General features: G+C 51.5%; 1 protein-coding gene across 4 annotated transcripts in view; it reads right to left on the bottom strand.

Annotated features, from left to right (window-relative positions):
* Positions 1-4,608: 4,608 nt before the first annotated feature.
* Positions 4,609-11,289, bottom strand: part of CBFA2T2 (CBFA2/RUNX1 partner transcriptional co-repressor 2) — a 153,889-nt gene continuing 147,208 nt past the window's right edge. For all 4 annotated transcript variants that reach the window (XM_036079487.2, XM_036079486.2, XM_078057091.1 and 1 more), the window contains exon 11: positions 4,609-9,452. In XM_036079487.2, the coding sequence (XP_035935380.1) occupies positions 9,153-9,452 (300 nt within the window). In that variant the 3' untranslated portion in view covers positions 4,609-9,152. The remainder of the gene's footprint in view (positions 9,453-11,289) is intronic.

Raw genomic sequence — 11,289 nt, 5'->3', positions numbered from 1 at the left:
GTCTGGACAGCTGTGAGGGGTGGCTGGGGCGCAAAGGGGGCAGAAGGCGGACCCTGGAGTGTAAGGGATTGGAGGTGAGCCAGGAGGCTGGGCCACAGGGAGTTTGCGTGATGTCTTGCAGGTAACGGGGCAGGGGTGGGGGAGCGCTGGGGGTGGGGGTGGGGGCTGGACCGCAAACCTGGAGGCTACAGCGAGAGCAAAGTTTTCAGCGGGGCCGCGGGGGCACAGAGGAGGTGGCCAGGCCTTTACATTGTGTTTACTGAACTCCACCTTCACCCCCAGCTCGTGGCCAGCATCACCTCTGGCCTAGGAGACTGTGGCAGCCTCTTCACTGGGCTTCCCATCTCTAGTCCAACCCCCCCCCAGTCTATTCCCATAACGGAACAGACAAGGGGCTTTCAAAACACTGCCATGGGGACCACAGGAGTCTGCTAAAACCCTTCCATGGCTCCACACTGCCTTCAGCATCAAGGTGAAGTCCGAGTTCTTGAATTGGCATTCAAGGCCCTTAGCTATCAGCCCCACTCCCTAAAATACAAACCAGCTGAGCTGGGCTACGGGCTGCCTCAGTCACTCCCTCTTAGCCTCCCCCATGGCTTCCTCCCCGCCAGACACCTCCTCAGCCTTGAAGTAGCAGGTCAAAGTTATCGGGTTTAGATCACCTTTCCAGGCCTTGCCCTCCATGCCCTGGCTCTTGGTTGCTCTTCAGCTCATTTCAGCAGCCACTGGGCACCTCTTTTGTGGCAGGTGCTGGGGACAGTGAAGTGTCCTGAGCAGGTAACAGCACCCAGTTCAAGGGCAGGCAGAGTACAGATGCTGGGAGAACTCGTAGTTCCTTCCACCAGCTACCACCCCCTCACCCTCACCCACTCCTTGCACCTGCGTCCTCACTTTCCTCCCATCTGTGCCAGTGACTCACCTGCACACATTTAAACCTGTCCTGGGGACTGGCCCAGTGCCAGGCCAGGTGCACACAGTCTTAAATGGCTGCCATTGCAGTCTAACTCTTGGAGGGCAACACATAACGAAATCCCCTTAACACAGCCTCTGATGGGTCAAAACAAAGGGACTGAGAACTAGATGGGCCTTCAGGAAGTTATTCTCTCTATATATCCTTTTTTTTAAAGCTCTCCACCCAACATGGGGCTTGAACTCATAACCCCAAGAGCAAGAGTCGCATGCTCTACCAAGTGAGCCAGCCAGGTGCCCCTAGGAAGTTATTCTCAAAACAAATACGTAAGCAGGACACCATGCTTCAGGCAGGATACTGAGACAAAGATGAATCCTCAAGGAAATCACATATTGGCAGAAGGAGAAGCAGACTATGAGAACAGCTTCCGTTTACAAAGGCTTCCCAAGCGCCAGGCCTTGTGCTAGGACAACTCCCATACGATCACATTTCACCTCACAATAACCTAACGGCGTAGGCATCGTTAGCACTCCCCATTTATGGATGAAGAAACAAGCTCAGCGAGCAAGTACTCTGCTCCAAGTCACACAGCTGATTGACTCCCTGGCACCAACAGCCGCTTGCTGTCAAGCGTGAACAACGCCGAGGGATATCTCGAGCATCAGCTAGTAATGGAAGCCAGCCCAGGGCTGGAAAACAATGGCAGCTATAACAAAGGAAGAAAGGAAGCCAAACCTTGGGGCTGCAGGATGGCAGCTGGGGCAGCAAGGAAGAGCCATGGGTATACAGAGGTGGAGGGTGATCTGGTAGGGGCTATCCAGGGCCCAGCCACCAAAAGGTGGTGGGGTTAAGTCCTCTTTGTTTCTGGAACTCCCCAGGAGGCACTGAGATAATGTTAGCTGAACTCATGGGGCAGAAAGGCAGCTTCAGAAAAGGTTGGTGCAAAGGGGAAAGGAAAAGTTGCTGGGGTGTGCACCCTGGATAGGAATCTGGCTTGCAGGCTGGAGGCACCGGAGGGAGCAAGTCTGGCTCTTTCCACAAGAGGGCGCCAGGCACCAGGCAATGAAGCTGTCCTGGGGCATGGGGGGAGGGGCAGGTGGGTGGTTGTGGGTTCCCCCAACTCTCTAGGGAGGGAGGACAGCTGAAGAGGGGGTACACCCAACTCAGGACCCTGAAATTCCAGCAGGAAGAAACAAGCACAGACAGGCAAGAGGAGTTCAGACCGATGCGTATGCTCATTCTGAGATTGTGTCATCATCTCAGGCCAATAATTTCCCTTTATACTGAGAAACAAGTCAGTTGGCTCCTTGACTCCATACTTCGTAAAATTTTAAAGAGCTCTCCACTTGAAACCTACGTTCCAGAAGGAACAACTCTTCCCTGTTTTCCATCTCCTAGTCTAGGCTTCACTCATTTTCAGATGCATCTGCTATGCTGGTCAGCGGTGTACTGAGAATTTCAATGATTGTCCTCTCCAGAATTCGACTTTCAAATCTGCCTGGTTATTTAAACCATCTTTAGAGGTTTCGTAGTTACATTCTGTACCTGATACTAGTATCTGAAGTCCCAGGGGTCTAAATCAATTGTTTGCTGTTCCTGCTGACTCTTGCTCATAGTGGCTCATTTCCTGGGATGTTTAGTAATTTGGGGGGACACTTTATAATTGATATATCAGTATTTTTGATATTTTGATTTTTCTCTAGAGGATTTGCATGTTTGCTTCTGCCAGACACCAGGAGATACTGCATCCAGGCCTAGAATCATCTTAATTCCTCAGCCCCAGGAGAAGGCAGACATGAGTCGAGTCTCCAGTCAGATTCTTGTTCTTCAGAGGGGCAGGGTTTTCTGCTCAGTTCCCTTTGCAGACAGATTTTACCCTGTTTGCCTTATCGCTGAGGCCAAAGCCAGTGACGGGGCTCCCTGGAAAGGTCCTAGATTTGCTTCTCTATTTTGTAGAGGCTTACACGGCCCCCAGAGGCAGTTAATCCCTCATACTCCAACTTCGTGAAATTTCTCCTGACCCCAGGCAGAACACGTTTCCTCTTTTGTATTCAACACCCTCTGTGGTTTTGGTTTACTGTACTCCTCTCATTTTTTCCCTGGCCTTTGGGGATTTCCTATACTTTCTGTGACCTCAGCAATGCAATTAAAAAGTGCATTCATTGGAATTTATCCAGCATTTGGATTTTTTATGGTAATGGCAAATATTCTGGTCTGCGATTTCTGTAGTAAGTTTAATATTATATTATCACTTAAATCCCTAGGATTTTTTTTCAGAGCTAAGGCAGACTGGATTGCTGACTTGTCTACCAAATGTGCTTTTGTGCTAGTCTGACAGTCACAAGGCTGAGATCCTGTTATTGTTCTAGGTGGTGGACTGCAGCGCTGGGCAGCTGCCGAGAGACCGGCAGTTGGCACCATCGGCATGAAAGATCATACAGCAAAGCCCCACCTCACCTTCTGGGGCCATGGCCACAGCCCAACCCTTTCTCCCTACCCTAAGATCACCCCCTTTGCATTTTGGAGGCCTGTGAAGCCGGTGGTGCCAAGAAGCCTCTAGGGCAAGGCTGCTTAGAAGTAGGTCTAGGGCAGGGTGCCTGGGAGGCTCAGTTGGTTAAGCGTCTGACTTTTGATTTCAGCTCGGGTCATGGTCTCAGGGTAGTGGGATGGAGCCCCGCGTCAGCCTCCATGCTCAGTGTGGAATCCACTTGTCTCTCTCCCTCTGCTCCTCCCCTACTCGCTCGCTCACTCTCTCCAAGTAAATAAAATCTTAAATAAAAAGTAGTTCTAGGGCAGAGGCCAGAGATGGGTATTCAGGTGACAGGAGTGAGGATGGGGCCAGGGCCTTGGGAAGTGAGTCCTCAGGTCACCAGCTAGGAAACTGGACTGACAGCCTAAGACTCCATACATCCAGGTGTGCACGGCTGTGCCGCCCAAGTGTGGGTCATGTCACCACGGGTCCGACCCCCTCAGAGCCATGTTCGTACCACACGGGGTCTGCTGGAGGCACTGCAAGCTGGTGGGTGCTCAGGGAAAGCAGTCTGAACGCATGCTCCGTGGATCCAAGAGAAGTTCAGTTCTAGAACTCTCACCTTGGAAAATTATCCCAAAGAAATAAATCATGCGAAGGAAGAGGTTCACTTCAGTATGTTGGACAGGGAAAACTTGAAAGCAACCCAACCACCTGACAGGAGGAGAAGAGTTAAGAAATTTACAGCCTCAATTAAATCATACAACCACTAAGCAAATAAACATGAAGGCAACAGTGCACTCGTCTATGATTTAACATCAGTGTAAAAGAACAGGAATTAATAATCACAAGTCCAGGTATGTTAAAAATTTCGAAGGAAATACTTAAGAGCTATGAGAAAAAAGTACCTACAAGTCCACTACCCTATTTTGCACTTTCTGTGGAAGATCACTTAACAGAGCTGTTGCTGCCCTTGACCGCAGGCCCAGAGTGTGCAGCCAGCCTGACTGGGCCTGGGCCCCCCGCTGGCTTCCCAGAGGCCTAGAAGCTGGAACCAGCTCCTCAGCAGTACCTCCGGCTTTCACTCCCCTGGGTGCTCTCTAGGCCATGGCAAGAACCCCTGGAGGCCCCCCAGGAGGAGGGGGAGCGGCCGCGGAAGCCTGCTGACAGGACCTCTCAGTGTGTACACCCCCTTCCCTCCCCATCGCGTTCCAGCCCGAGCCAGAAAAGGAATATAGCCTTTTTATTGACTACTTTTAAGTAGAACAAACTAAATACATATTTAACAGTTTTGGTTCATTTATACAGTACATTAAATAAGTTATGCACAGAGTTAAGTAACAAAAATTCCTATCTGAGTAAAATGACGAAGCACAGAGAAACCAGACTACTGCATCCTGTGGGTGCTTTCACATTCATCATCCCCCCTTAAAACCACGCTCAGAGGCATGGTTTTCTATTTATTTACATTATTGGCTTTCTTTTATGGATGGAGCTTTTGTAGCCTCATCAGGAACTTGGAAAGCCATGAAAGTGGACCGAAGGCTGCTGAGCCAAAGAGCACTTTCAATCATTCACCTAATGCTTATTGCTGCTTCTCTCTGCCAACTCCAAGGCAGGGACACACGCCCTATTTGGTATAAGCATCAGTGAGTGTATACTGGGCAGTTGTGGGCCGGACTAGATGGGGTCCTCCAGGGAAGTGCCATTTCTGGGGCCGTGGAGGGCAAGGGGGATCCAAGGTCCACCCTCAGGCCTCCTAACCTTCTCCTGGCTCACGATGGAAACGGTCACCTGCACCATCATCTTTGGAAATGAGCATGTCAACGCACGTGGGCAGAGGCAGGTAATCAACGTTTTGGTTTCACAAGAACTAGACACTCAGAGCTGGAAGGGCCCTACTCAGCAGCTTGCCCAGCCCCCCACCCCACCCCGGACAAGCTGGCCATCTGGCCCATGCTGGAACAGTCCACGGCCCTCTGGCTTTTCTTACATTTGGTTCAAACATGCCACCACCCAGTTCTCTGCAAATAGCTTAAAACAAACAAACAAAACAAAAACCAACAAAAACCAAACCAGCCCTCCGCCACCAAATCTAAGTTGGCTTGGTCTACTGACCTGGTTCTGACAGCAGTTCTGAAGAAGGCCTTGAAGATGTATTCTATTTTCAATGATTCATTCAATCCATAATACCTCCTACAGTTTCCAGGACAAATGGCTACCTGGTCATTATGCTTTCATTCTGAAGAGCTCACTACCATACAATTTCAATAGTGTTGCTGAACCTTCAACTCCATTTGCTGAGATATCTTCTGGAACTACCCAGAACAAGGTCTATACCCTTTGCAAGCAGGTGACAGCCCTGGGGATCAATCTGATTTTGGAACAAGGCCATACAGAGTAAAGTGTAGATTTTCTGTCTAGAAGCTGAAGATGCTCATGCTGACACCAAGAAGTGAGGAGCTCCTGGTGGACTAACAGGCCCAGATGGGCAAAGGATGTCCGCACTGCAGCCAACATGACACCGACCTGTGCTGGGTAGATGTGTCTGGTTTCCAGACTTAGATCCGCTAGGATATGTATGACTCAGCACTGTCCAAGATCCACGTGTTCTGTGACCTCAGGGTCACAGGAATGTGCCTGAGCACAGCTGCTAGAGGCCCACCCCTGGAACTTCAGGGACCCTCCAAAGTGCAAGTCCCACTCACACAACTCATAGGGTGCGCTGCTTATTCCTGAGCAGGTGTAATTAACCAACTTCTTCCCGAGTCCATTTTCACCACTGAATGGAGTCAGGCATGATGCAGGTGGTGGGGACCCAAAGGAGGACGGAGGGTATGAAGATCCAGCCCTCAAGCATCCCTCAGAACATTTAAAGATGGCTCCCAGTTTGGCCACTTCAGCCGTCTCTGGTTCCTGCAACCATTCCTTGCACGCAGAGGACAATGAAGTCCCATCACTCCTCAGCGTCCCTCAGCGGGCGATGCTGAGCACTGGCCCCATCCTCCAGATGTCCTCTGATGGGTGGACAGGCACGTGTCGCCTTTGCTTTTCATTTCTACAATAATATCAAAGAGCCTGGGGCTGCCCTGACAAGATCTTCAGTCTTATCTCCTTGGTCTTTTTTGTACCCCCAAATATTAACTATCAAGGTGGTCCTCTCTAAGCAGCCTGATTATATCAAGATATTTTAAGTCTAACTACATGAAAAGTGGGAAGCCTGAACTTGTACTCCAAACCTGGTAGCTAGGATGGTGAGCAAACAGTGGAGACCAAGTGGAAAGCTGGACTCACCCCGGCCCCTTGAACCCTTCCCCCTGCTCCATCCCAAGACAGTGCCCCTCCTCCTCCCAACCAGAGAACAGGAAAAATTTAGGGAGGAGGATGATGAAGAATGGGGTTCTTTACATCTAAACAGGAAGTCTTGAACAGATGCCCTAGCTACCTAGATTCACGTGAAAGTGATTAAAATTAATAGCAAAAGGTCTGAGAACTGAACTACAGTGTAGAGTACTGCCTAGATTTCCAGCTTGGCCTCTGGGCAACACACGAGCAAAGCAGTCTAGAACAGCATCACAGTACCTCTGCAACCTGGCTGTCCTTAGAACCACAGCCCACAACGGTCAGCAGGCGCCTGCACACCAAACTCAAACCTTAGCTACAGAAACTGACATTGAGCCCTCATGAATAGTCTGTTGTTTCTGGCTTTTTATTCCAACCAGGAAAAACCTGGGCTACCCTGGGTGGTCTTGTGGCCACTGAAGATTTAAAGAAGCTGCCCACGTGTGCATCTTGCCACTGAAAAGGCAGTGAACTGGGGGCAGATCCAGTGGGCGCCACGAGATAACCTCCTGCTCTTATTTACAGGCTCCATCACCTCCTCATGGGACATCTCATGTCTTAATGGAATCCCATGTCCTGCCCAGGGTCCTCATTTCATTCCTGTTGAAGTCAGGATGCCCCACCAATTGCTGCAGTTTACGGAGTTCCACAATAAAGTTAACATTATTCATTCTCTGGGTATACCTTAATTTATGCAATGTAAATCCAGGTATTTTAAAGGCGCCTTGCACTGAGTTTCTTTGTAAGATAGAAAATCTTTCAGTAAAGACTTGAAAGTTCTCACGGTAAGCTACACATGTATATGAGGACAATGCTACTATGCTGATCCCTTTTCCTTGATGAGACGGAGACCTTTTATTTCACTATGGTCAGCACACAGAAGGTAGCCATCTAAAGCTGGCCTTTCATGGGCCAGCTGGAGCAGGGCCAACCAAGTCACCCCAACGGATTCCTTGGGGCAAGAGGGTGCTGGAGGCCTGGAGGTGGACAGAGAGAGGGTCAGGGTCATTGGGCTGCCAGCAAAATGCAAATGGCAGGGAAAAATATGCATGGCAGTTCCTAACATTTTAGAAGGGGTACAGGTGATGTCATCTTTGGAGAGCCAGGTAAACATCTGGAAAACTCCCTGATGATGGGAAGAAAAATTGGTAAGCCTCTCTCAAAATGGTTGTCACATTTCACAGAACTTTTCTTAGCTCCAAGAGGGAAGCTATCAAATAGATACCATAAGGGAAACCGAGACTGTATGCCTGATAATAAGTTGACGTAATATGTATTATGGACGAGGTTTGAAGAATTCTTTCAGGTCCAGGAAGGCTGCTGGGATGTGACCAGGCCTTGACTGTGGAGGCAAGACCTAGCCACAACACATCACATCCTATGGGACAACCATGCTTAAAAGGGGCCAAACACAGACCAAGAGAAGATCCACACAGTGATCTGGACATGCGTGGCCTCAGATAAAAGGGACACAGAACAAGACGACTGTGCAAACAGTCAAGCGGTGACAAAAGGTTCTGCATTTCCAACAGATCATCCATTCAATGATTTAACGATACTAGTTTGGCCAACATGCTCAGAGAGAACAGACTATCCACAATTGAGTCTCATTCTCCTGCAGACCAATCCATGCGCTGTAAACTATTTTCTGCATAAGCAAAATCAAGTAAGAGAGAAAAAAATGGGTCCCAAACTAAAGCAAGCAAGCCAGGGTGGAAAATCTTGTCCAAAATGATCTGTGATGCTTGAAGGCAGTTTTATTTGTTTTTCATTATTATGGGAGCTTTTAGTGAAACGGTGACTTCTTTCCGGTGATATCTGATAATCTGACAAGTCTGAACAGCAAGGTCGAGGAGAGAGTCCTGAGTGCTGCTTTTGCCGGCCCAAGTCCTGGTGGGGCTCATCAGTGGCATCTGCTGAGGGTAGAAATGGGGCTAAAGGAGCTACCCCGTCAGAGGGGATCTCCTCCACAGCCTGCTGTCAGCCTCCAGGCCTCTGCTGCAGGACAGCCAAGTGGGAGACAGTGCCCGGGGGGCGAGCTGCCTCCAGCCTGGTGGGGCGCATGTGACAGTCTCTGCCGCCTCAAGAGGCAGGGAGGGGAGCTGGTGGTCTACACGGAAAAGGGGCTGGCCATGCCAGTTTCAGCTGGGACAGGAACAAACCCGGGAGCCCAGGAAGGAGGCGGCCGCTCTGGCCAGCTGCCTGTGTGCAGAGAGAATGGCACGCTAGCTCCCCGAAGGCCACAGACAGGAAACTGGGGCCAGTGTCCGGAGAGGCCGTGGAGCAGTGTTTGCTGGGCTTGCACTCTTCCTGCCTCCACTTCACTTTTGGCTGATGACCCGACAGTTCATTGCACTGGTTCCCACGGCCAGGCCCCCAGTGCCACGTCCTGCTGCGCTGTGAGGTCATCAGAGGGAAGGGAGCCTGGGCTCAGAGTCCGTTGGTGTCGATGGCTGTCACAGAGGCGGGCGTCGAGGAGCGTGAGGTGGCGGCCGAGGTCTTGTCCAGAGCTGGGCTGGGCACGCTGCAGTCGGCGGCCCTGGCCGAGGAGCCCCTGCCTGCCGGGAGCAGCGGCCGGCCCTGGCCGTGGGGGCTCTGGCCGTGCAGGCTCTGGCCACAGAGGCGGTGGTGGCGCTCCCAGTCCTTGTGCTGGCAGAAGGAGCCGCAGTAGCGCGCAATATTGCAGCCGCTGCACGTCTCACTGGCTTTGCGGCCACAGTTCCAGCAGTTCTGCAAGACACAGGCAAGGGTTAGTTGCTTGGGTCCTGTGTGGGGAGAGCGTGGCATTTGGAGCTACACACACCTGGGCTCGTCCTGCTTCAACTGCTCTGTGCTGATGCGTGGCAGATACACACGCCTCTCTGAATCTCCTTCATCGGCAGGAAGAGGCAAACCGCCTGCCATGGGCTGGCAGGACAGCAGGACGAAGGGTGCCAGGGAAGGGCGGGGGGAGCTCTTACCTCCTGCCGAAGGCACCTACTCATTGTTCTGACTCACATTTAATCCTCAGTGACCAAACCAAACTCTGTCCCAGGGTCCCCGACACGACACATGCACACGTGTGTTTAGATAATGTTTTTTCTCTTGCTGCTCTCAACAGAGAAATGATCTTGATCGCTTTTACCGACAACACCTGATCCTTTAAAAAAGCCCCCTGCCAGGGGACCGGAGTGCGGGCAGCTGCGCAACTTCTGTGCCCGTTCTCCTTTCGGCGATGCGTCTCGTCACAGGTGGGCTGGCAATCAGAGGACTACTTCGGGCTTGTTTCACGGAGCCCCCCAGCACCTCCAAACTCAGTGCCCCGCGAGTTTTCCTGCTACTCTTTGCACCTGCCACGGAAGGGGCAGGTGTTGCTGGGCTTTAGCAGAAATGCATGGGGGGGAGGTGAGGAAGGGAGAGCACTAATTCTGACAGAAGGGAGGAGCCAGTGAGACTCGGGTAGAGCTGCGAGTGGCAGGCCTGCGAGCGCAGCGGCAGGACGCTCAGTGAACACACGGCACCGCGCTTCCGTCCGACAGCTAAGGAGGGGAGCAGCAGCATGAAGAAGGCTGCCACGAGGCGCAGCTCCCGCAACTCCCGCAGCTCCCAGCGCCCGCCCCCTGGCAGTCTCCTTCCGGAGGCTCCCCCGAGGACTCCACGAGTGAGCCTGCACCCGAGGCCCCCAGGACCCACTCAGAAGAGAAAAAGCCCCCGGCACTGGCCAGGTGAAATTAGCAGGAAGAGGCAAAGCTCTCTTAGGTGTCAGGAAGGACCTGAGCACCAGCTGGCCTCCCACCCCCACCAAAGGGTCTCCAGAATGGCAGAAGCCGATCTGAGGCATGGCCTGATCACTCCATAATCCCCTCAGGGAAGACAGACACTGTCCCCAATGAAATCTGGACACCCGCTCAAGTATAAAACAACAGACAAGTGCTTGCAGCCATCCAGCCCACCTTTTGCAGATGGGACACTGAGAGCCAGTAGGCAGGGATGTGGCCTAAAGCTGTAAAATGATTACATGGCTATGCAAAGCCTAGAAGCTGAACCCCCTGACTCTACTATACTCAAGGTTACAAAGGACTGCAGACTCCCTTCTAACACAACAGGCTTCTCAGGAAATACACTTAGGGACTGCCCAAACTTGCCCAGCACCAACACCCAGAGGACCAGAATAGGGAAGAGACATCTTTCCCAGGATGCATTTACGGATCCTCAAGCAAACTACACTCCAGAGAATGTCATACTTTTGAGTGTGATAGGCTGACTCCAAATGATGCTCTGGCAGGACATTACCACTTGTGGGGAAGAAATTGGTTGGTTACTGCCCACATGGGGCCACCGTGGAAACACAGGCCAATGTGTCAGCCCCATGGTCAGCCCCAGCCGAATGGGAGAGCCTCTACTCCCTCTCTGTCCTAGCCCGCAAGGGCATCTCAAACCAGGACAGAGTATTACACCACTAGTACTTTCACCTTGGCTGCCATATATGTTTATAATAGATTATTTCATCATTTATGGGACAAAATAAAACAAGATAAACAGGCCCCCAAAGAGGCAGGACCATAAAATGCAACAACAGCGTGGCTGG

This window comes from Halichoerus grypus, chromosome 10, assembly GCF_964656455.1.
Source record: "Halichoerus grypus chromosome 10, mHalGry1.hap1.1, whole genome shotgun sequence".
Taxonomy (NCBI): Eukaryota; Metazoa; Chordata; class Mammalia; order Carnivora; family Phocidae; genus Halichoerus; species Halichoerus grypus.
This window is presented reverse-complemented; position numbering and strand designations above follow the sequence as displayed.